Source organism: Sceloporus occidentalis, unplaced genomic scaffold, assembly GCF_023333645.1.
Source record: "Sceloporus occidentalis isolate IW3139 unplaced genomic scaffold, rSceOcc1.0.p SCAF_2, whole genome shotgun sequence".
Lineage (NCBI taxonomy): Eukaryota > Metazoa > Chordata > Lepidosauria > Squamata > Phrynosomatidae > Sceloporus > Sceloporus occidentalis.
In genome coordinates, this window is record NW_028316982.1 from 69,279,784 (window position 1) to 69,306,157 (window position 26,374).

The window sequence follows — 26,374 nt, forward strand, 5'->3', positions numbered from 1 at the left end:
GCAGTTACTTTCAATAGGTGTAAAAGATATCTTTCTAATCTGCTCCTTCTTTCCAACTTAATCCCATCCAGTTTTTTGATTTTTCAAACTTCTTTCTAATCCTACTTTCATCTGTAGCTTTTGCACTGTCTTCTCTTTCTCTTTCCTTTCCCTTCCATAAAATCTGCAACTCTGCATGTGTATGTGTGTGAGAGAGAAAGAGAGCGTTTCTGAAAGAAAAAAGTAAAGCTTTTAAATCGGTCATTATACAGAACTGTTTCTAGGTAAAAGATTTTGAACTTTTTAAAACTTTAAAAATACAGTAGACACTTCTGTTACAATTTCAGAATCTCCCTCAATTCATCACATTTTGTATTCTGCTCTTAATTTATAGGTAATTCAAACAGGTTTAATACATGTAAGACACAAGATTGTGCTCAAGATCTGGAAATATTTTGAAAAATAAAGATCTGCTTTTCTTAGTGTTTCACAATCTTGGAGGAAATGCTGGTGGTCGCTTTTCTACTGTGGGTCATTTTGGCTCGAGGCGTAGAAGCTCCTTGCATCCCAAATAAAGCAGGTAAAAATAACTTAATTTTAATAATTCCATTCTATTTTCTCCTGTTGAAATTAAATAATCTTCAAATTACATGATTTTATTTACAGATGAACCATAACCTTGCAACGAAATATCCAGCCACAGTGTTTATGTGGAGTCTTATCTCTGGATACAAACTATCATTTGAGACAAAAAGATAGAAATCCACATCACTTCCCTGTAGGTGACATTAGCCTGGATTAAAATTTAGTACTTCTGTTTTCATATTGAGGTGGCCAGTGGATCTCCCATTGAGGAGACAGTGAATTTTATCTCCTGCAATTGCTCTGAGATGACTGAAAGCTCTACTGGTACCAAGTTCCAACCTCTGAAGGGCAAAAGTAGCTATAGGAAGAGCAATGATACAATTAAGAGTGGAACTGCTGCCTTCACAGTATTGTCTCTACCACTGTTTCTTATTCTGAATATGAACAATGGAAACTCCAAACAGTGGAACTCCAGAAGAAAAGTATGTAATTTTTCAGTAGACCCTATCTATAGTTTACTAAGATGGAAAGTAGGAGGATCATCATCATCAAGATCATCATAATAATAATCATCAACTTATCAGTTTGAATCTTAAACTCCCATGAGATTGTTGTTGTTGTTGTTGTTGTTGTTAACTGTCCTGGAGTTGGCTTTGACTCATGGTGACCTTATTTCCAAGACCCTCTGTCCTCCACTGCTCTGCTCAGGTTCTGCAGGCTCAGGGCCATGACCTCCTTCATTGAGTCTATCCATCTCATATATGGTCTTCCTCTCTTTCTACTGCAATTCTATCTTTCCTGGCATTGTAGTCTTTTCAAATGAAACCTTTCTTCTCATGATGTGGCCAAAGTATGACAGCCACAATTTAGTCACCCTGGATTCCAGAGAGATTTTGGGTTTGATCTGTTCTATGACCCATTTATTATATATTTTTGGCCATCTACGGTATCCTTAGCACTCTTCTCCAGCACCAGGTCTCAAATGAATTGATTTTCTTTCTATCAGCTTTCTATCACAGCCCAGGTCTCACATCCATACATGGTGATGGGAAATATGGTGGCTTGGATGATCCTAATTTTGGTATTCATCTTGATAGCCTTGTACTTTAGGATCTTGCCTAGTTCTTTCATAGCTGCCTTTCTCAATCTTTGTCTTCACCATTTTACTTCACCTTTTTGACACCTTTTCCAGATGTATGTTTCCACCAGTTCTATTCAGGTGATAAATCATACTTTTTACATAATTTCAGCTGTAGTCACATTATCATGGCATTTCTTACATTCAGTCTGTGACATCTTTTGGCATAAACTAGTAAGGTAGTCAAGAGTTTTATCTTTTTCTTTAGATAGCATTTACTATCCATAGTTATTTTTTTCTAGTATTTGATCTGATTTTGGCGGGATGATGATGATGATTCCATAACACAACACTAGCAGTAACAGCAATAACAACAAGACTTCATTTACTTTTCCCCACTCAATAACCATATTTCTCTTCTACTGTATTTCAAGCAAGACTTGAAACAGTGATTGGTTTAAAGCTCTCCAATGACCCCCAAATTCAAACAAATTATTTTAAAAAATTGTAGCACAGGCATTTTTAAACAACTGCCTGTGTCAATTTTCTTACCCTGCTGCCCTCCTGGATATTTTGGAAACTCAACATCCATCAGTCTTAGCCTGTATGGCCAATATTCATAATGATAGGAATTGTTGTTCAAAACATCTAAGAGATTCAGGTTAGGTATCCCAGATCCTCCCCCCCCCCCCAGGTTCATTGTTCATTGTTTCATTGTTTCATGTTCATTGTTTCAATTTGACCAAGATGGATGATAGTTACATTATTCAAGTCACATTTCTTTTGTAGTGGTTTTGTTTGTCTTCTCATTGAAAGTCCCACAAAGGGACTAGTAACACTGAATCTCAGTTACTGGATCTCAAATGTTTGAATCTAAGGGATTATTGCTGGCATGAACCCTGTAGTCCTCTAAATTCTGCTAGAAAAAGAAATTCAGTTGTCAATGTTATGTGTTCATGTGTTGTGCCTTGTAAAATTGCTAATCCCACCAGAACAAAATAAAGCCACAAATCTGTTCCATCCCTTCACCACCACACTTTCAGAGGAAGATGAGAGTGGAGGGTCAAAGCATTCAAAGCTGTATCTGTATAGGGAGTATATTTGCAATTCAAAATTCTGATTGTTCCAATCACTTCATTTTCTTTTTTAAAGTAACTTTCCAAGCTTGAGAAACCTCTCTACCCTCTTTATGGTTTAATCTTCAAATCACAGCTGCAGTAAAACCCAAAATAAAAAAGTAACTTAAAAAACGTGGAATTTTACATAATCTGTAGTTCCTACCCTAACCAATTCTAAAATCATACTCTTAAGGCCAAAATTATGAAATGGAAAAAAGATTTTTTTTAAAAAAAAAGGTTTTATTGGTAGGAAATTATTAATCTGTGAAGAGGCTCACCATCAAAGTAAAATGAAACCTTTTTAAAAGCACTCTGATGTTTTATGAGAACTTACTTGTATCTTTTTAAAAACATACCAGAAAGTAAAGTGCACAGCTGAAAGGGGCATGGCTCCTTTTAAGGCACTCAACCCAAGTTCAATAAACAGTTTCTGAGAGGAAAGAACTGGAACATCTTGCTGGATTTTGCAGGTTTAGTTGTGGGCCAGGCTCTACTTAGCAGTAATAATACAAACTGTATTAGCTGGGAAAAGAGGTTACCGCTGTAGAGGTTTGGCTCCATGATTGTCCATGGGATTGTCAACCTACCTGCCAACTGATAGGAAGGAACCATTCAACTGATGAAGCCAACTAACCCAGCCTGCCTGGTAGGAATACCTTTGCAATGACTACGATTCCATGTGAGCATAAGCCACTAGCATTGGAGTGGACCACCTACCCTCAATCTGGGCATGACTCTGGTAGCCCATTCCTGAAGGTCCTACTTTGAGACCCCAACTGGGTTTGACAGACACATATGCCCTCTATACCCCAATTGGATTCAGATTCCATGCTAAAACACAATAGAAGTTGTAACAGAATTAAATGCCCTATGAAGATTCACATATGTGACAAACAAAACCACAACACCATGAATAGAGAGGGAAGGTAGGGAGAAAGCTCTCCTGATTTTTGAAAGAAGCACAGGAGACTGGTCTCTTTGAGCCTCTGTTTCCACTCCTCCAGTTCCAATCACAAGTCAATAGGAAGATGTGATTTTCCCATCTTTCCCCAGAACCCAGGAAGCTGCACAGGCTTCTGGGAAAAAGAATCCTCCATCAGTGAAGAAACCAACTCTGCTTTGTTCTTCCCTATCATCACATACAAAAGCCCCTCCCTGGTAAAATCAGGGATTGCTCTTATTGGAGAAGCTCAGGAGCCAATAGGGCATTTTTTTTTTTTTTTTGTCTTGACCGAGATGACTTCCCATGCAGTGTGCTTCAGTCCCAATGCTGTGACACCCAAAATTTTACCTCTGTCATTCCACTACTGCTTATGCCAAGACCACCAATGGGATTGCAGCCATTGGGAACTTCATGTGTGACAAAGCTCACCACAGCTTACCCCTGGAGCTGCAACAATGCCAAAGCAAAACAGTATGAAATGAAAAGAGAATGTGCCTTTTGTCATCAAATAACCATTTCTGTCTTCTAACTGTACTTTTTTCCTCCCTTTCACTTTTAGATGTAATTTTGGTGTATTGTTATCCCAAAACCATCATCACAAAAATCCCTGAATGTCCTTATGGATGGGAGGTTAATCAACTAGCTCTTGGAGGGATTTGTTACAATGGAGTCCATGACTCAGGATATTACCAGTTTACAATCCCAGACCTGTCACCCAAAAATAAATCATACTGTGGAACTCAATCTGATGTAAGTAGACCATGTACAAATATTTCCTTATATAGAAGATGACTGGGTACAGGTCTGACCCCAAACTGTTTGTTATATTTCATAAAGTATAATCACACCTGTTAAATGATAATTTATAGTTTTGAAAACCATCAATTTACCATTTTCTAGAGTTATGTACTTCTTAAAAATATTGGTTGGAATCTTATTGTGGACTTACATCTTTGCAAGTGGATTTAAGTCTGTGGAAATTAGAATTGGGCAGTTCTGTAACTTCTGTGTCCTGTAAAGAGTTGCTGTTGGGTTACTACATAGTGGAGCCAGCAAAGTGACCAATGTCCATTGGGGCTGATATACAATGGGTCTGATGTGCAGCAGTCCCATTGTGCATCAGAATAGTGAATAGGGAGTGCTGATATGCATTGGGACACTTGTGTTGCAAAGATGTGTGCCTCCTTACCCATCTTCACAATTTATTAACATGATTTCTTAGCACCTTAGCAAAGGATGCATCTGCACACCACTTTAACTGCTGTGGTTCCATCCAACAGAAGCTTGGGATTTGTAGTTTTGTGAGGCACCAGCACTCTGGCAGAGGAGGCAAAAGACCTTGCACAACTGCAAATCCTAGGATTCTATAGGATGGAACTACAGCAGTAAAGTGGTGTCAAACTGCATTATTTTACTGTGTAGATTCACCCTAAATATACGTAAAGTTACATAACATAGAACATGATAAAGGATTCTGGTAATTGTTTCAGAGAAATTTTAGAAGTCAACAACATACTGTTGTGATATTACAGGCATATTCAAAACTTAGATGTCAGGTTATTCAGGTTAATTGTCTAATAACTGTTGTGTTTTTCAGATTTTTCCTGCTTTCTTTAAAAAGCCCATTTAGCAAGATATACATCAGTATCAACAATGTTTCCATGGTTAGTGTTGGGGCTGGCATCATTGGGTACCTGGTAAAGCCTGCACCTCAACAGAAGAGACCACTGCCAACTTCCAAACTTTGCTCTTTGGGGCTATAAATACAAGAATCCTCTGGGACCATCATGGCAAGTGGCCATGGTTCACCAGATAACCAAGGGGATTGTGGGAGTTATAGTTCAATAAGGTATCTTTCCCCATCTCTGAGTCCCAGAAAGAACAATTAAGGAGGTAGTAAAAGGACTAGGCATGTGCCTGTTGCTTTACTACTCATCATAATATGGTTAAGTCTCTTAATCAGGCTAGAAATATAATGTTCTGAACGAAAACACCCATGGCAGCTTAACAACTAACTCCTTTTGCTGGACATAAGTTTGTGTAGGCACAGGCCTTCTTTTTTGTTGCTTCATTATAATTTGTAAAAATGTGTAGAAATGAACATTCTCCCTCTCTCTTTTCTTGACTGCAGTTTAAAAGCCCCGTCTACAATTTCTATAATTCCATTGTCTCTAATGACAGCTCTGTGATTGTGAAAAGCCAGCCTGTGAACTATTCATTTACATGCACCTACCATGCAAACTACCTGGTGAACCATGCTGCCTTTGACCAAAGGTAACTCTGCCTCGATTCACTGGAGCTCCATCTTCTAGCACATGCTTCACTGTACTTTCAGTCATGTGTATGATTCAGTCATGTGACATTTTCTGCCTCTTTTAGAGTGGCAACAGTTCATGTGAAGAATGGCAGCGCCGGTTCATTTGAAAGTCAGTTGTCTCTCAACTTTTATTCTGTAAGTACTGCCTCTGTCTATCCACAGTACATTTCTCACTGGCATGAACAGAAGATGGCATTTGCTAATGTCTTGAAAATGTGTCGGTTCATATGTTTTTGCATCTGTTCACTAAATATAAATGAAATTTCTATTCCGACATTCTACTAGAAGCATTGTGCATTGTAGCAGGTATTGTAGGTATATGATATTTTAAAGAAATGTGTATGCCTTGATGAGGTTTTCCAGGTTTCTATTAAGTACATGGGAATTGGTGAGTGCAATGTTCATCACTTGATAGCTTATTATTCAATGACTTTGTATAGGGCTAGGGAGTAGGGAGTGGGCAAAATGGATGATATCTTAGGAGGGGGGCGGGGAGGCTGAGACTCTGACAGCTACTACAATGAAAAAGCAAATACTATATTTCAAAGCAACCATTAGTATCTTATCAAAACATTGAGTGCTATAGCATCTGTTGCTAAATATAGGGGAAGGGGCCAGATAATGCATCTTGCCTCAGGCCTAGTTCCAGCTCTCAAAAGTTATTTTCTTAGCTGATACTATATACAGTCTCCCCTCCTAATGTGCGGATCTGAGATCTGCACCCTGGAATATATCTGGAGGAGCGACCTCTGCTGTTGGCAATGCGCACATGCCTGGTGCACATACCCTTGCCGTGAGCATGGGGGTGCACTCCATTCAAGCCTATGGGGCTTGAATAAGCATGAGCCTCTGTTTTTGCTGGGGGGGGGGGTACAGAACGGATCCCCCACAAAAAGGGAGGGCCAACTGTATTCCAAAGTAATGGTGTAAAATGCAACAGTATGTGACTAATAGATGCACAGTATTAAGATCATATTATTCCAGGACTGAAAGTCTTGTGCTGGATGACAGTTACACCACCAATCTATTTTGAACACATCTAATCTCATCTGATATTGAAAGCTAATCAGGGTCAGGCCTGTTGCGCATTTGAAGGGGAAACCACTAGGACTCTCCAGAAAAATCTCAACAGAAAAATCCTGTCAAAAACTTTAGAGAATTTTACTGGTCATCAATGACAATATTGTTAGAAAGACCAATGGTCTGGCTTAATAGAAGGCAGCTTTTTGTGTTCCCATTACTTCTGAGCCATTTCAACTTCTTGATATCCACCATGGGGGCCTAAATGACTTGAGAGTCTTGTTATCCAAGGGGCTGACTCTCTTATTATGAATGTGTCTGAAAGTTAAGATATAACAAAAGGCCCTCTTGGAAATACCATTACTTGTGGGAACCTGCATGATAATAATAATAATAAAAGCTTTATTTCTAGCCCGCCTTTCCAGAGATCAAGGCGGGTTACAATGGTGGATTTTGCAATCCAACAACATACAATTTACAATAAAAACATTGTCAGAAATTTACAATTACATTATATAAAACATTATATAAAACAACAACAATAACAATTCCAAGCTAGCAGCAATTGTAACAACGGTGAGGGGGAGAGGGATCACAACAGGGCTATTGGGGGTATGCCTGTTTGAAAAGATACATTTTCAGCCCTTTTTTAAATTGGGCTAGGGAGGGGGTCGAGTGGAGCTTGTCGGGGATCGAGTTCCAGAGCTTAGGGGCCGAGGTGGAAAAGGCTCTTTGTGTAGTGATGGCTCGTCTAGCATCTGGAATTCTTAGGAGATGTTTATCACCCGATCTGAGAGTGCAGGGCGGATTATATGGAGAGAGGCGGTCCTCTAAGTACCCTGGGCCCAAGCCATTTAGGGCTTTATAGGTGATAACCAACACCTTGTATTGTGCCCGGAAGCAAATAGGCAGCCAATGTAGATCTTTAAGTACCGGTGTTATATGGCTGGCCCTGGAAGATCCAGTGACCAGCCTTGCTGCCATATTCTGGACCAGTTGAAGCTTCTGGGTTTGGTACAAGGGTTGCCCCATGTAAAGCGCATTGCAGAAATCCAAACGAGAGGTTACCAGAGCGTGTACCACTGTTTCAAGTTTCCCCCCGGCCCAGGTAGGGTCGCAGCTGGCGTATCAACCGAAGCTGATAACAGGTACTCCTGACCGTCGCATCCACCTGAGATGTAAGGTGAAGCGACGAGTCCAGGAGCACCCCCAGAATGCGAACAGAGTCCTTCAGGGGAAGCGTGACCCCGTCTAGGACAGGTGGACAAATCTCCAAACCTGGACCTGGGGAACCTGTCACTAGTACTTCCGTTTTCTCTGGATTCAGTCTGAGTCTGTTTTTCCTCATCCAGCCCATTACCGAGTCCACACAAGCATCAAGAGGAGAGATGCCATCCCTGGTCACTGCATCAGTCGGAGACACAGAGAAATATATTTGTGTGTCATCAGCGAACTGATAACACCGCACCCCGTGTCTCTGGATGATCTCTCCCAGCGGTTTCATGTAAATGTTAAATAGCATGGGAGACAGAATGGCTCCTTGAGGGACACCAGATGTAAGTGCCCTCTTATCGGAGCACACGTCTCCCAGCTGCACCATCTGGAACCTGCCCGAGAGGTAGGAACGGAACCACCGGAGCGCAGTGCACCCAATTCCTAACTCTCTCAGGCGTTCCAGAAGGATACCATGGTCGATGGTATCGAAAGCCGCTGAGATGTCCAAGAGCACTAACAGGGACACGCTACCCCTGTCCATGCCCAGACGGAGATCATCGACCAAGGCGACCATGGCAGTCTCAACTCCATAGCCCGCCCGGAACCCAGTTTGAAATGGGTCTAGATAATCCGTTTCATCCAGGATCGATTGAAGCTGGAGTGCAACCGCCCTCTCGATCACCTTTCCCAAAAATGGCTATAGCGAAATGGGCCGATAATTACTATGCATCAGGGGGTCAAGGGAGGGCTTTTTGATCAGCGGTTTCACTACAGCCAATTTCAAGCTGGTTGGAAATTGCCCATCCCTGAGTGATGTATTAATAATTTGGTGTAACAAGTTGGTTACACCCACACACCCCTGAGCCGCCAGCCATGAGGGACAGGGATCGAGAGAACAGGTTGTCTTCCTTACGCTTCTAAGGATCTTGTCCACATCCTCGGTACTTACAGACTCAAAATGATCCAGTACAATAGAGTCCACGGAAGCTCTGGAGGCCTCTACACCGGATGATGGACAGTGTTGCACTCAGATTGGAGATTAGCCATCAGTTAGCTACCAGACTTTTATTGCTTTTTGGAAGAGTATAGTGTCACATCTCTTTAAGACAGCATTTTAACATTTAATTGATTTATGAGTTTAATAGTTTTGTTGTTTATATTGTCTTTAAGAGGCTTATTAGACACTTGGGTGTATTTTTTAGTGGAAATATAAGGCAGAAATGTGATACATGCATCCATAATAAATATGTTGTTAGCTTTGCTTTAGGAATGGATAGGGTTCTTGGATATCTGTCTTCCCCCAGCAGTCTCATGTGGCCCAATAATCTGTACCAAATGTTTTGGGAACACCCCCACCCCCCCAGAAATACATGGAAATTTTATTTGGATCCTTGGGGGCACTGGGGGGCTCCAAACATGGTGAAAATGCCCTTCACAGCTCCAGAAATAATTCTGGAGCACCTTTTCAGAGGTTTTTTTCTTAACCTCTAGGGGTCACGAAAGCAGCCTTGAGGCTATACTGTGCCCACCCCTGTTGTATAGCAGCATAGCAGTGTTTTATACCTCTCGTTTATTAGTTGGCATTTTCCAGCTATGCCCACATATCCATATTCTACATTAGGGCTATTGGAAGCCATTAAAAACTGTGGAAAAAACAGGAACAAAGAGCAGTGTGTATCTTGTCTTTTTTAGGTCTCAGTACACATAGAGTTTCTTTTATCCCTCCTGAAATGTACCTAGCTCTCTTCTGAATGAAGGAGATGCATAATGTTCTCCTGGGGTTTTTAATTCTGCTCTGTGTTTGCTTTCTAACATTTGTTCCATGTCATAAGGCTTTTAACTGAAAGTTCTACCCCTTTGGTATACACATAGCTTGAATAGAAATCAGTCCCCAATCTCTTTTTGCCTTGCCCAGTTTAATTTCAGACAGAGGGTGGCCTACATTTTACCTTGAATAATTGATGTTGCTCAGGTTCATGATACACTAGCAAAGATTCTCTCCAGGGGATCAGGTGTCCAATGTTTTCCCATGACCCCACAGTGACAGAATGCCCCTGAACTCTCACCATGTTGATGTTTGGATTCTTATTTCAACACCTCTTTTGGCACCTCTTGCTATCTTTGGATTGGGGTTGATTAGTGTTAAATATATAATTTCATCAAATAGAATAGAATTACAATTAGAGCCGGCCCTGCCATTGGGCAAGGAAAAACCACTATCTCAGACCTCTAGTTTTCAATGTCACAGTAGTACAGCATTGCATGGTTCATTGCATAATTACTTCTGAAGATACTTCTTACTCCTAGAGAGAAGTGCTTGTATTTTTTTTTTAAAAAAACCCAACAAACTTTGAGTATCAGAATTACTGGGTCAGCTTTGGGAACCATGCATGTTAAGTCGGGGGCAGGGGACATCATTTGTTTTTTCCACCTCATGTAAGCAAATGTCTTGGACTCTGTAATCAGGTAGAACATGACATTTTGTGAAAGTGTGACAAATCTTGTTATTTAAATGTGCTACCATCATATTTTTACTGTCATGGTGGGAAAGAGATGTTCGTGGAATTTTCTCCCTCAAGTCCAAAAATAGTTTAACAGGCCTTGGCTACCTTTACTGGATATAAGCTGCCTTGGGCCTGTACCAGTTTAGTAATACCATTGTGGGTGGAAGGTGGGATATATATCTTTGAAATAAATAAAAATAAAACCCACTTTTATCTATTAACCCGTTTCCTGATTTATTGTATTACTATGTTTTATTTTGTTTTCAGAATGCTAAGTTTTCAAGCCAGAAGGAAGCCCCTTTCATAGTTGAAACTTCAGAAATTGGTTCAGATGTATTTGCTGGAGTAGAAGCAAAAGGTTTAAGTAACAGGTGTGGTTTTTACATCGATCAGCTCTAGTGTGAAATTCTAACTGAAATGATTGCTCTTCAAAAGCTGATATATGCTTGTTTCCCCTAGATTTAAAGTAGTCTTGACCAATTGCTGGGCAACCCCTTCAGCAGAATATTTCTTTCCAGTCCAGTGGCCATTGATAGCTAAAGGGTAGGTAAGTTTGGTCTCCCAATAAAAATAATTCACATGAGTTGTAACTGCTGAGCCAGAATATCTTAAGATGCAGGAACAGAGTTAACCTTTTCTATTACTAGTGATGCTAATTCAGTGTCTGCATTGCATGGTTAGCATACACTTTTGTTTGGAAATTACTAAATGTAATTTAGAACTGTGGCTTTGCACAATGGTTTTATTTTCAGGATGAGGGCATTGTTGTTGTATCATCAGGACAATTGTACAAGGAGAGCAAGCAGTATGGCTGTTATACAACAATTGCAATGAGCAACAGTTGTGTGGGACAGGCTGTCCTTGCACAATGACAGCACAAGGAGGGGAGAGAAATAACCCCTAACAGAACCCCAGGACTTTGGTAATCTGGAACAAAGGAAAGTGGAAAGCGAAGAATGCCCTGTGTATGTTGGGAAAATATCCCCTCCCTTCATGCTACCTTGTTTTGTGATGGAAGCCCCCATTTCACAACAGGACATCTTGTATGGCACCTAATTATTCAATGTCAGCTCCTATTACACAACAGGACATTTGCACATTGCACATTATAACAACAGTCTTAATAATTAGGCAAATCATGTCAGCATTATATCTCCATCATCATAAAGTTACTCATCTCAGTCCCTAATGCAGGAACTCAGCTCTTATGACTCCAAAGACTCATGTAATAAATGTCTTAGTCAGTGGTGCCTTCTGGGACTCTGCAATGGTATTTATGATTTCAATAAGCTAGAGAGCATAGTAGAATATTTTACACTCTTCGTTTTATGCAGTCACTAACTCTCATTGTCAAACTGAACCTAACTTTTAGCTGTCCTCAGCCTATCATAGGTCCCTACTAAGTTTCTGCAATAGCCCCTGCTAAGTTCCTGAAATAGCCAGGATGAATGCAATGATGGTAATAGAGATGACAAAAGAGTTATTGTGATTCTTCTAACTCTAACACTTTCTGCCTCAGCTGTGCAGCAGATGACTCCATCTTAATACATGAAAATGGAAAAGACAGCCGAGCCACATTCCAGTTTAATGCATTTCGCTTCCGGAATATTCCCAAGCTTTCCAAGGTGTGGCTGCATTGCGAGACACATGTGTGTGATAGTGAGAAGATCTCCTGTCCTGTGGTAAGTGTAGGCATTAATAAGGTGTAGCAATTACAGCACGCCTGCACCATATGTGGATGTGCCATACACGGCTTCAACCTTACATGGAAGGTTAAGCCACGGGGCAATAAACGATGTGCATGCCCATGGCACACACACCACATTGAACATGGAAGCACTCTCCCATTGCAGACAATGGGGTTTGAGCTTACACGTTTTTCCCCATATATGAAGGGATTCAGAACGGATCCCCGCGTATGAAGAGGGCGAACTGTAACAATAAAACCCAGATTGCCAAAAGTGGCTCCATAATCCTTAGGGCCTATTGAAAATGTAGTTAAGTGGCTTTGATTCAAGATTAAAGTATTAAATAACTTTCCTTAAAGGCACTTTTAAATTTTGTTATACAACATATAATAAAGACATGCGGTTTAGTGACTAGTCACTATGGTTCTAATACTTACTTGGGTCTAAAGCAGATTTAGCTCTCAATCTAAGTCACTTCATGGTGTTATCATGAAGACAATGTGGAATAAAATTTATACTTACTGACTTATCCCTGGGTGAGGAGAGTGCAGCCTGCAGGCTCCCAAGGCCCTATACCTGGATTTCTCCCCAAAATATATATTTCTCAAAAGGAATTGTGAAGAAAAGAAATGGAAGTTAGCTACCAGGTAGCTACCTGGGTAAATATAGGTCTTCTGGGCCCATCGCAGAGCCAGCATAGTGTAGTGTTTTGACTGTGGGACAAGGATTCCAAGATAGCCAGATCTGAATCCCTGTTTGGCTTTGGGTAACCTTGGGCAAGTCACACTTTCTCAGCCTCAGAGGAAGACAATGGCAAACCTCTGAACAAATCTTGCCAAACAACAACAACAAGCAAGCAAGCAAGCCACACTGTGATATGGTCGTAGAGTCAGAAATAGCTTGAAGGCACACAACAATAACAACTGATCCCAGAGGATCTAAATATAGTGATTCCTCCCACTGTGACTTAGTGAAAAAAGAGAGTGTTTTGAATTTTAAAAAATGGAAACAATTTGCAACAGGAGTATAGGGCTGAGGTGTACTACCCAAGTCCTGAAGGGGACCATTGTGGCTGCCTGATGTATATTTTTACAAGTAAGGTCAGGCTACAAAAAAAATACGTTTGGATTACTGTAATGCACTGAAAAGTGCTCAGAAACTTCGGCGGGTTACAGACCGCCAAAAAGCGGCAGCCTGTACCTGCCCCTTTCCCCGGTGTATCGGGCCCTCAGCGGCCAGAGCGGCAGCTGCTGAGGCCCCAATCCACTGCTTTCCGGGCCGCGGGGAAGCGGCAAAAGGCCCCTTCCCCACAGCGTGGAAGGGGTGTCCTTGGGGCTTCAAGCCCCAAGGACACCTCGCAGCGGCGGGGAGGAGGAGAAAGGGGTCACTTGGCCCCTTTCTCCTCTGCGTCGCTGGTGCAGCTGTCTGAAGGCTGCGCCCAGTGACGCAAAGCCAAGAAGGAGCTCCAAAACGGAGCTCCTTCTTGCGCTGCGTAAAGGGCGCTCTAAGCACCCTCGCACAGCGCGATGGCGTCACGTCCGCACTGCCTCGTTTGGAGGCGGCGCGTTCGTGACGCCATCATGGCGGCCCCCATGTAGATGGGGCGCTGCCATCTTGTACGTCTTCAGGACGTATTAGGCTTGGGGGCATCAAGAAGTGACGCCCCTTTTTAAAACTAGGACGTCCTGATGACGTCCCTTATGGCCGTTTGTAACGCGCCTTCAGTTAGTTAAAAGAGATGCATCTAGATTTCTAACGGGCTGGTTAGAGGGAGCACACAACTCTCTGGTGCAGGAGCTCCACTGGCTGTTGGTGTTTTTCTGGGCATAACCCAAAGTGCTGGTGATGACCCTATACAGCTTGGGTCCAGGATATAAGAACACCGTTATCTCCCTTCGAATCTGGCTATCTTGGAATCTTTATCCATTCGAGCTCCACGATCATCCGGAAAGGCTCCTCTTTGTCCCACCACTTTTTAAGTCTTGTTTGGTGGGAACAAAGGAGAAGGCCTTCTCAGTCTTTGGAACTCCTTCTCTGGGAAGACCAGGATGGCTCCCTCTTTGCTCTCCTTCCAACATCAACTGAAAACATTTTTGTGCTACCAGACTTTTAGAAATTGAATGGGTTGGGATTTTAATGATGTGCAGTATAGTTTTTATGGTTTATAGAACCTTTTAGTAAATGTCATTGTTTTACTATTCAATGTTTTAATGTTATAAATTGTTTAATTTATGTTTATATTTATATTTTTACTAAAGTTTTTGTAGAGAATACAAAAACTGGTACATCCAGAGAGTAATGATGTTAGCTAGTTCTCTTGAAGAGTACCTGAGCCTCTTGAGACATTCTGTCACTGAATTTAAACTGGTCATTGTGGAGGAGGGAAGGAAAGAATATTTCTCATTATTCATGCCCAGTTGAAAACACATATTGGAAACCGTGTCAGGAAGAATAACAGACCAGCAAGATTTTTGTTCTATTTCCTTCTGTTACTCTCCATCCTGAAATGTTGAAAAAGATTTTTTTTCTATACAGAAAAACATGAGGTGCTTTTTGTGAAGAAAAATCTGTTGTGCAGAAAATAGATTTGTTGTGCAGAAAACCTGTACAGAAAACAGTTTTTCTGTGCAAAGAAATCCTACCAAAAAAGTCCACAAAAAAGCCTCCATGGAATAATTCCTCCACAACACTTTATGATGTTCAAATAAGGGAAGTATACTGCAGAGAAATATTTTTTCCCTATAGTTGCGAGAAATGTATCATAATTATTTGTCCTCATGTGCATGGACAAAATAGCCAAGGATTTACACCTCTATTGTGAAGGTAAAAAAAAAAAGGGGGGGGGAGATTGTTGGGTTATGGTGCATAACGAAATCCAGTCTATCACTGGAGGTTTGTATTGTAATAATGGATTCTTAACACTGTGGGCGAAATCGTGTATGGCACAGGATAATGTAAGAGTTTTATATGCTGAATATGCTACGGTTGGCCATTCTGGACTTATTCTTGCACCATTGAAGCTCCCACCACTGGCATTTCATGGTTAATGAAAAAGGGGGGGGGGGGATAGATTGAAGAAGTGTCTGGTTATGTCCTTGTAGCCAGTCAAAGAATGATTAAATCATCTGTTGATACCTATTGGGTTCTCCAGTAGGTCTCAGCAGATGATTTAATCAGACCCTTCTCCAGTCGCATTCCCTTTCTTCACCATCCATGGTACTGGCCATGGGGGATTGACAGTGATTCAACAATAAGTTGCAGAGAGGTTTCATCATTGTGGAGGAATGACAAAAAAGGAGAGATTTTAGATCTGCATATTCCACTAACATGATGCCACTGTATGTGTGCTAATTATTAATATATTTAGCACCAGGGTCATCATGTTAGTCAGCAACATATTTGTGAATGGCCAGTAGTTACTAATATGCAATGCTATTTGAACATTTCCTTTCCCTCTGATCTCACTGTCTACAGTCCTACCCCCAACCAGGTGATATACACAGAGGGACACGCTTCTGACTACACTTTGTGTATCTGATGAAGTAGCATAATAGGTCATGCTGAAATACATGTGTCAACTCTTGGGATTCCTCAGGACTATATTGTTTTAAATATCAAAAAGAAAACGATGTCTTTGCTCACTAGGGGGAACTAGAGTAATGTATGTCACAGTGCTTTCCTATGTATACAGATGTGGGTCAAATGTCATTTTAAATCTTATGCACAGATTCTGCTTGCAAGGCACTTTGCTATCTATATGAAAGTTCTTTCTCCACATACCTATTGTCCACAGATAGCTAATTGTAGTTGATAAACATTTGCCCATTTGGTTTAGGGCAGTTGTAATAAGTCTTATATTTGACAGTAATTGTTTTGTTGGACTCAAAATAATGCAATATGTCACTATCATGCCTAGTGATAAATGAAGCATTTATCACATCTAAGTAGCTTTATAAAGTGTGCTGTGTTATTCACAAGAGGTGGGGAACAGATCTTGTTTTGACACTGCTGACTGATCTGCTGCTAATATGCTGGGGAAGTGATGGGTAAAGATATATGTTGAATCACAAGCATGGAAAGATTCAGAGCAGGAAGCATCATATCAAACCATTAAATCATAAAGAAAATGGGAAACTGGACAAAGGATCAACACTAAAAGCCATAAAGCTTTGGTAGAAATCATTTTCAGAAGTGCTCTTATTCTTCCACCTCAACCTAGAGGTTTCCATAGCATCCTACTCTTCTTTATCCTTATCAGTATAACTACTTACCTTGAGCTTCAATTATATGTACTTTACCCCTGTAAAGAACTATATGTTTAAACCTTGCTTTGAAAAGTTAACCCTTTCAAATGAAATGAAACATAACAAGCCAGTAGGCATTTAGCATTGCTTCTATCTCCAAGGACTGCCACCTTATACATACTTACTTGGAAGATAGTTCCACTGAAGACATAGTGGGTATCTCTCATTATTTGGGATCAAAACTATTTATCTAATCAATTGCTTCTTTGCTACTTAAGGCATGTGCAAAACGGAGACAACGTATGGAGCAAACTGGTGGTGTTTTAATGGCAGAACTCACTATAAGCAGTAAGTGTATAATATTTCTGATATGGATTAGGAAATACTATTGCAAAATACTATGTGGTTGAAAGGAAGGTGACACAACCATATTAATACCTCTTTGATGACAACATATGATGATAAAAGATTAACCTGTATGGATGGTGCTGTACCAAGTTTGAAGTCACAGTTCCACTGATGTGGAAAACTATCCCAGATCTTCCTAGTAACTATTAATGCATTCCAAAGAACATGTGAGGAAGCAGGGCTGTACCACTCATAATGGCTCTGGCCTTAGCTGCTCAGTTCCAGATCACCTTGATGCTGGTATGCCAGCAGGAAGAAGGAAGATCATAGCCTTGCTTCATTTTTAACAAAACAGTTGGTAAGATTAGAAAATGAAAGAACAAAAACTGCATGGTTAAGGAAAATGGGGATTATAGCTTTATTGTCCCCAGATTGAGTTCAGGAGGTAAAGGAACTCTTAGCTAAAATCCAATTGTTAGTCCCAATTACAGTGGATCCACTGTCCTAATATGAAGTTAACGCTTATATAAGATTCACTGGTTCAGTGGGTCTACCTTAGTTGGAACAGATATTTAAATTGAGGCCTCTACATTCAGTAAATCAATTAATGAAACAAAAAAGATGTATCAATTCATCAGTTCTAAAGGGGAAAAACGGTATGTCCCTTACAATGAGATTATAAAACATTACAATGAGGTTTCTCAAGCATGTTTTGTCAAAAGATCACTATGGGTTCTATAAGGGATTGTGGGGGAGGGGGGAATAAACATTTTTTTGATATAGATACAATTTTTTATCCAGGCTTCCCTGAGACCTGAACATTATTTCAAGTGTTCTTCCAGAGTGAAGGGGCTGAGAAAGGCTGCATTAAACAATGGGATTTCATTATCTATGCCACATGCTTCTCAGCTGTGCTGAAGAGGTTGTGGTAAACGTCCTGTTGGTTCCCTACATTGATATAGCTATGCCAGTAGTGATATGAAATAGAAAATAATAATAATAATAATAATAATAATAATAACAATAATAATAATAATCTGCCTTTTCCAGAGGAAATCAAGGCAGATTACAAAAGATAATATAACAATAAAATTTATTATTATTATTATTATTATGCTTTATTTATATAGCGCTGTAGATTTACACAGCGCTGTACATACAAACAATAAAAAGGATAAAGTAAACCTGCCCATGGCGTACAATCTAAGAAATAATAGTGTAATACATACAACTAATACATAACAATGCAGGAAAGGGTTCAATAAAGTAAAGCAGGCAACAAATTAAAAACGACAAATAGTAATAAAAATAAAAATTCACAATTATAAACAGTCCCCTATCCCAACCCTCCCCCAATCATAAAATAATAGCTAGAAAGCAATAAAATAAAGATTAAACAACAAAATAGATTAGAATTTCTAAAATACAAATTTTCTAAAAATTAGAGGTAGATTTGTGGCGAGACAAATATCTTCTTTTTTGGGGGGGGAGGGGGGGCGAATATGGCCATTGATGTCGGTGAGGGGGAGGCTTATCTGGAAGGGCTAATCTGGAAAGGCCTGCCAGAGAGGATCCATCTTAATAGCCTTTTTAAAGGTTTCTAGAGTAGTAATATTATGGATCTCGTCTGGCAGGTCATTCCATAGCCTAAGAGCAGCAGATGAAAAGGTCCACTGGGTCATGGCAGCTAATCTGGTCTTCTTAGGCTTCAGCAAATTCTTCCCAGAGGACCTGAGTGTGTGGGGTGGATTATGCGGAGGAAGACACTCCTGCAAGTAGTCTGGACCCAAGTCATGTAAGCCTTATAGAAAAACCTTATAGAAAAAACTCTATAAGTGTCTCATTGGTTAGAATTCTCAACCGATCTTGCACAATGACTACAATGACTCCACAATGGAGAACACGGGAGCAGCAAAGAAGTATCCAACTATGTTCATATAGCTGGATACACAGCACTGATGTAATCCTCCAGGATCTTCAGAGGACCCCTCACAAGTCACAGAGGATGTGTTGGCTGCTGTCCTGTATGGCTCAGCTTAGTGTAGGAATATCTGCATGTGGACCAATGCTAGACTGAACCGTATACTGCCCCTGGATGTACTCTACAGCTCCTGAAGCCCCCTGCACAGCCATTCTGTGCCTCCTGGGGAGAGGGCAGCACAGTTGATTATTCTCTGCATCTCTGTCCTAGCCAGTATATCAGCATGTGGGGAATGACCTCTTGAGGTGTTTACAGCAGCTAAAAGGTGAACTGGGGGGGGGGGGGGGGACAGAAAGGAGACATTTTATAGCCTTGCCTGTGCAGAATTTTATAATAAATGCCCTGATTTTGGGTATAGTTCTGTATTGGCAAATGCTGCTGGTTCTGTCTTGAGATTATTTTTTCCATTTCAAATGTAAAGAAAGGGGCACATTTTCATTCGAACAGGGGGTCCATAGTCAGGAACTGCTATTTTTGGATCAATCCAGAATACAATAAGGAAAGATGGTTATGTCAAAGACCAAGTTGAAGAATCAAATTGCTGGCTGACGGGGACAATTTACAGAATGGCGTGATCATGTTGAGAAGGTGAACTATGTAGCTTCCAAAGGAATTGCAAGCATTTTTTGTTTAGAAAGGCATTGCTGGAGTTCAGGTCACTTGAGCTGGTTACTTAATTCCTATTGTTTTCTTTGCAGTTTTCTCTTTTTTGGTGTGTGTGTGTGTGTGTGTGTGTGTGTGTGTGTTTACAAACTAATCTGTGTTGTTATTTTGATTATGACTAAAAGCCATCTCAGTTATAACCTACTTTGAGTGGATTTTTTTGTTTATTTTATTCAATTGATATGAATCAGGATATACATTTTAAATGTATTTTATATAATTATTTCATTATTTAATTTCCCCCTTTAATTAAACATCTAATGTAAATACTTATTTCCTTATTTGATACAGATAAAGGGCAACCCAGAAATTACAGTCTTTCAGGTAAGCAATGAAAATATTAATTTATTCCAGACAAAATGTCATTTAGTGGAATAATTATGAAACACTTTATTATAATTGAATGATATCGGAATTGAATTGTCAACTTATGAGAACAACTGATGGTGTAAAATTTTCACTATTCAGGCTTTCCTTTCAAGTGTAACGTCTACATGTGGTGAGAGGAGGGGAGATGGCCCTTGACCAGCTGTTCTCCTCCTTCTCTGCATGCAAAGAGTGACCACATGCAAAACAGAACCTCCTGTGTCTGTAGAGGGTCTCCTCAAAAGATATGAATCCTGTTTTTTAAGCATTATGAAATCTCAGTGAGTACCTCAGTGAACAAAGAAAGTTCTCCTTTGCAGACAGTACAAGAGCAGGATGATGAGATAGAGATAGTATGTTCATCCCCACATCCTTCTTCATGCAAAATTCATATGTCAGCAGAGAGCTTGAATAAGGCTACTGCTGAGTCCTGTTTCCTAGCTTCATTGGTATTCTGGAAAGGGGACATGCATTTTCTTGGATCAGTTTCCTTACTTTTTGCCAAAAACTAGAAATCATAAAATCAGATCCCAGAATCTCAATATGAAGTATCAGATACTACTGGTTTACTGATATGATTCTAAAAACTAATACTAAAAAAAGAAGTTGCAGAAATGTTATAATAATAATAATAATAATAATAATAATAATAATAATAATAGGATTTATTTATATACCACCCAATCACTGGGAATCTGAGTGGTTTACAACAGAGGGGATAATAGACAGTTCCCTGCCCTCAGGCTTACAATCTAAAAGGCATGACACAAAAGGAGAAGGGAATGGTGAGGGAGGGAGGGGATCAGGTCCAGCATTCTTCTCTCCCTCTGAGGCCTGGACCAAGGCAGAAGGACCGGAGGGAGGGCTCTTCTTCTTCAGGCTAGCCCTGGTGGAACTGGGCCAGCCTATTCTCTCCCTCACAGGCCGAAAGATGACAGTTATGGAAGGAGGGCGCTCTATCTTCAGGCTAGCCCCTGATGACGCTGGGCCAGCCTGTTCTTTCCCTCCCCGGCCGAAAGATGACAGTTATGGAGGGAGGGTGCTCTATCTTCAGGCTAGCCCCTGATGACCTAATGAAACTTTTAAATTCACTCAAGTCACAGCATTTCTGGTTTAATTAAAAAAACATGGTTCAGATCCTACATTGGGAGACAATACCCTGCAGTTATCTCTCCCATAGAAGAATAGAGATCAGGACAGTGAGCAAAATTCCTCTGGGGTGTGTGTGCGTGTAAGTGCATGCATGGTTTTGAGAGAGGCACTTCCAGTCATTACTCTCAGAACAACAGGGAAGCACTTACTTGAGTACCCCAAGGTGAGATTAACAACAATTTACCAAAGAGCATTTACAGCGACAGCTCCTACGTATTGGAATAATCTCCCGGAAGAGATCCGACTTAGTTCTACCCTGGATGCCTTTAAGAAAGCGTTGAAAACTCACCTCTTCCGGCTAGCATACCTTCCTGACTCTTTATAAAGAAAACTATTCCCTAATAGAAGTTTACCTCAAGATGTTTAATTATGACCAATAGATTGTATGTTTTTCAGATAGATGACTGTTTTATACCTTGTTTTTAATATTTTTGTTGGAATTATAGAATTGTACCTGTAATTGTAATTATACTGTGTTATGATATGATACATATATTTTGACTTTACCTGTAAACTGCTTTGATCTGTTGGAAAAGCAGTATATAAATAAATTATTATTATTATTATTATTATTATTATTATTATTATTACAATGAAAGTGAGTTTGTGTAGTTACTGTGTCATACTTCAGGCTTATGACATTGTAATTAATGAATAGGATGCCAGTCTATGGTTTCATGGTTGTTGTTGTTTTAATTGCCTATGAAAGATTAAGAAAGATCAACAGTGGGAGACCACCATTTCCTTGGGGAAGAAATGTTCCTTAGTTAACATCATCGCATGTTAGGTGCTTTTACTGTTGCAATGCAGTATTGCCCCCCCCCATCCCCCCCCAAAAAAAATCCAGTTGAAATGTGCCCTAACCAAAGATCCCAGGCTGCCTAATTCTGGGCACTGAAGCCAAAACTTTTGGGCATCTGGCATGCACTTGGAAATATGTGCAAACTAGATCATTGCATTAAATGCTTTTAGATTTCCTTACACTAAATTAAACTGGAATGTAATACAACAGAGAGCCTTATCTCATGAGAGAAGGAAACAGAAAGGGAGCCGGAAAGTAGCGGCTTTCTCAGGCCTTACCACATGACTTCATAGTGCTTCAATTCTCTTCCCATGGATCATAAAAGTGTGCCTTTTGCCAAACAATTTTTTCCAGGTGGACAAAAGATTTGAAATAAAAACAAAGAGTTATGATATCATGTGGTAAGGCAAGGAGAAAGCCACTACTCTCCAGCTCTGTTTCTGCTTTCTTTTCCTGTATGATAAGGCTAAAATTGTAAACTTAGAAACAAAGTTATATTCATATCCAGTGTAATATTCAGGCAATTGTATTGAGATTATTTTTGTTAAAATGGTTGTGTGTGTTTGTATAAAATAGATATATACAGACTCACATAATTCTGATCTAGAAATATTTTCAATGAATATCCATAATATTATCACTTTCCCTTTAGTCTTACCAATTCTGGTATGTCATGCTGAAAAGCACCATTGTTCATATTAGCATAGGGACCTCTGAAACTGCATAGCATGCTCTGAAATCTAATGGGGAAAAAAGACCCAGCCAAGTTCTCATCAGCTCCACCATAGGATGAACATATAGCTTCCTCACAAAAATCAATATAAAAACTAACCTCAGGAAGAGCTAGGATTTTAAAAGAAGTAGAATTAAAAGCATGAGAGTATCTTTTTATAATTTTGTAGGGCAGAACAGAGACTATGCAGTGAGTGAGCCTATCCATTTACATTCTTGTTATTTCTCTTTTCTTTGCAGGTCTCCTTTACTATTTATTCCTCTGTGCAGTTTTGTTATAATACTTAACCCAACATTAGCTGCTCATGTATATCCTCATGATACTCTACTGCTTGAAGAAATTATTATTCTCCCTTTTGCGTCATATTATATGAAAAAAGAGTACCATCGTAATATCTGGATTATAATTTGTTTTTGTGACGCTTGACAATAACAGTGGTGATTTCTAGCAGCTATTTGCTTATTCTTTTATAAATCTCATATCAAGTTTTTTGAGTAAGAGAAAGAAGACTACTGTTATATAATAAGCAAATGAACATCTTCAGGTACTCCAAAGATCTTGTGGTCCTCTAGGACTATTTGAATCAAGGAGCTAACATGTTGTCAAGATTTGAGGACCCATGATCAAAACTTCCACACAGAAGGATTTTTCTATTTTAATTCTCATGACTTTGTGGAAATAGTAGTTTTTTGTTTGCTTGCTTTAATTACAGTAAAAACAATTTGGATGGGAGGCACATCTCAAAAATATAACTGTTCTTTTAGTTCTTGATCCATAGTTCCAACACTTTGGCTCCCTAGATAACTTAGACCAGTGGTTCTCAACCTCTGGTCCTCCAGATGTTTTTGACTTCATCTCCCAGATTCCCTCATCATTGATCATGCTGGTAAAGGCTTCTGGGTGCTGAAGTCCAAAACAGCTGGAAGATCAAAGGTGGAGAACCTCTGCCAACTTCCAGAGTCTCCACCCAGCATGTTCAGTAGTCTAGGTGCTGAAGTCCAAACACCTGGAAGGCTAAAGGTTTAGAATCATTATCCTATCTAGCTACGGATTCTCAGGATGTATCATGTGGAAGTTTCTATACAGTACTTTAGAGCATAGAGCATGAAAATGTTACAGAGCAAATAAAATAGAGACTATGCTAAACTGTATAGATTAGGTCACAGGTGGGAGGAGTCCTCTGTAAAGCAACGCCATTGTGAGAGGACAATATGTTGGGTGAAAGTCTGTTCAGTTGCCTGAATGATTTCATGTATAGAGGAATAACTGCCTTTTTCCTTCTCAAACAAAACATTATGCATCATTCCATATACATAAACAGTTATAAAAAAAGATCAATGTTTGTGTTGCAAAATATCTAGGGCAGAGAACAATCACAGAATACATGACATTTAGTGAATGAACATGTTCAGGTGCTGCATTCAAAGTAGGATGACATTTCATTCTAGCTATACTTCTGCAGACTGGGAATGCTGCAACCAGAAAGTCCTCAGAGTGCGTCAAAGTTGATTTAAATATTATGACATCAATTGTGAAATGCCACCTGAAAATGTCTCAACTCAAGTCATATTGCAGACATTCAATATATAGCAGTTGTGGGCTCATAATGTAGAGTTGCAGGTCTCTGTGTTCACTAATCTTACATAGGGGTTTATCACACTCCTTACCTTCCGTCATGCTCCCATCGCTCCAGTATCACCGATCTGTGATGGGAGCCTCCTGGTGGGATCGCGGATGGAGCTTTTAAAGGGGAGCACTTCTGTTTTCATCATGGAAGTGTTCTCATAATTGTTAGGAAAAGGGCTCTTTTTAAATAACGATTTGATCCATTTTACAGTATTGCATGCAGCCATGTTGCCACATGACTATGAAGTCATTTTTAACAATGCTGGCTCCCTCAGTTTAGTAGCAGAGATGAACACCACTCCCTATAGTTGGACATGACTAGCCAATCTTGTCAAGGGAAAACTTTTACATTCACATTTACATTTATACTTGAAGGACACTAGCTTGTGGTTTCTCTAATAATGTATACTAATGAATGTATAATAAGTTCCAAATTCAGAAACCCCCTTTTTAAACAGACATTACTTACTTATGCATAGGTATTCACCCTGTACCTCCCATGCTAAACTGTTCTATAGGATTATGTTACTTTTAAAGAGTGTAAGGGAGGTTTCAATTGTCAAATGTTAAAATAAATATCTAGAGAGATATATCATCTGATAACAGTAATGCATTCTTTATTTCCAGTCACTCGGAGATTCCATTCTTTGGATCTGAGAAAATAATGCCATATATAATAATTGTGTGAAGTTTTTTTTATTAATTTGGGTTGATAACAGCATGCTTATTTTATGCTTTCAAATGACATAAACAGATCATAAAATAAATTCAATTTCTCCATCCTTTAGAGGAAATTTAAATCTGGGTCTAGAGTTCATATCCTGTAAAATTCTCATTTGATGTTTGCAAATTATTACAATATCACTATGAAGAAATGTTAACATAAATATGCAGTGCACAAAATGAAATTCTGGATGCAAAGGTCAATTTATTTATTTTTAAAACTACCATTGAGGAATAATCTGGACTCCAGTTAATACTATTTCCACATCTAGTATTAAACTAGCTACCATTTAGACCACTGAAAAGGAAGAATTTCTTCATGGAAAATGAAGCAAAGATGTTTCGATCTCTTGACAACCTTGGTCTCTTGATAACCCAGGTGCTGAAGGTTGTTGATTTTCTGCTTTCATGGGGTCTTCATTCTGGGAAATGCAATATTATACCGATAAGTCATCCTTTTGTTGTTCAATTGCCCCCAGAGCATCCCATTCAATAAGAGATTAAAGCTATGACTTTCTACAACAATGTGAGCGTGTAAATTAACACTAATATGCAGAAACCTCTCAATACAGTTCTCAGTATTTCATAAGCATGAATTAAATCATTATAAGTAAAGATCAGTAAGTGTCTCTGTATGTAAATCTCTAAATTCCATGTGTGTATTGCCTACATAAAAGTATCTGGACACAGATATATGGACAATTGCATGATTGTTTTGTTTGTTTTAGTTTTAGGGTATTTTAGGGTTTTAGAACCACAGTGATTTTTGTTAATTTTAACTGAGAGTTTATATATATCATTACCAGGCCTAAAGGGCTTGAAGAATTTTAACCTTACCACTTGTAGAACTGGGACACGTGCAAATATGTCAGTGGTAGGGGACAGCGTAGGCCCTAAAATTAATTCAGAAAGTATGTTATAGGAGCCCTAGTAGTGCAGGGGTTAAATGTTGGTACTGCAGCCACAAGATTGTGAGTTCAATCCCAAGGTTGACTCAGCCTCCCATCCTTATGTCAGTAAAATGTGTACCCAGCGTATTGAGGGCAATTGGCTTACAGATTATAAACTGCTTCGAGTGGGCTGAGATCAGTGTGAAGCAGTATAGAAATGTAAATGCTAAATGCTTTATGATCCAAGAAAGACCAAGGTAAAAGATACATGAATTAAATATATGTTTAAGTACACTGTGATCTGAAGATAACCACCTGGGCTTGAAAATGATTGTGGTGCAACGTGATAGTTCTCGACTCAACTTAGATGTGTCATGGGGGGCAATGTTTTAGACCAAT

At 39.6% G+C, this 26,374-nt stretch overlaps 2 protein-coding genes across 8 annotated transcripts in view; one reads left to right on the forward strand and one right to left on the reverse strand.

Moving 5' to 3' along the window:
- The first annotated feature begins 483 nt into the window (after positions 1-483).
- On the forward strand, positions 484-23,762 carry LOC149318508 (beta-tectorin-like). The gene is made up of 10 exons (XM_089508331.1): positions 484-559; positions 4,263-4,453; positions 5,835-5,977; positions 6,083-6,155; positions 11,027-11,130; positions 11,219-11,302; positions 12,279-12,441; positions 16,970-17,039; positions 19,975-20,007; positions 23,599-23,762. The coding sequence occupies exons 1-10, from the start codon at positions 484-486 to the stop codon at positions 23,760-23,762; spliced, it is 1,101 nt and encodes a 366-aa protein (XP_089364457.1).
- Positions 23,763-25,074: 1,312 nt separating this feature from the next.
- LOC149318509 (guanylate cyclase 2G-like) overlaps positions 25,075-26,374 on the reverse strand; it is a 55,738-nt gene continuing 54,438 nt past the window's right edge. For all 7 annotated transcript variants that reach the window (XM_089509896.1, XM_089509897.1, XM_089509894.1 and 4 more), the window contains one exon: positions 25,075-25,507. The gene's annotated coding sequence lies outside the window, so the exon portion shown is untranslated. The remainder of the gene's footprint in view (positions 25,508-26,374) is intronic.

What these genes read in the sequence shown, in the direction of transcription:
- LOC149318508 (XM_089508331.1), top strand. Translation starts at nt 484, where the DNA reads ATGCTGGTGGTCGCTTTTCTACTGTGGGTCATTTTGGCTCGAGGCGTA. An exon ending in TTGCATCCCAAATAAAGCAG is followed by an intron (nt 560 to 4,262) that starts GTAAAAATAACT and finishes TTTCACTTTTAG; the next exon opens with ATGTAATTTTGGTGTATTGT. An exon ending in TGTCTCTCAACTTTTATTCT is followed by an intron (nt 6,156 to 11,026) that starts GTAAGTACTGCC and finishes TTTTGTTTTCAG; the next exon opens with AATGCTAAGTTTTCAAGCCA.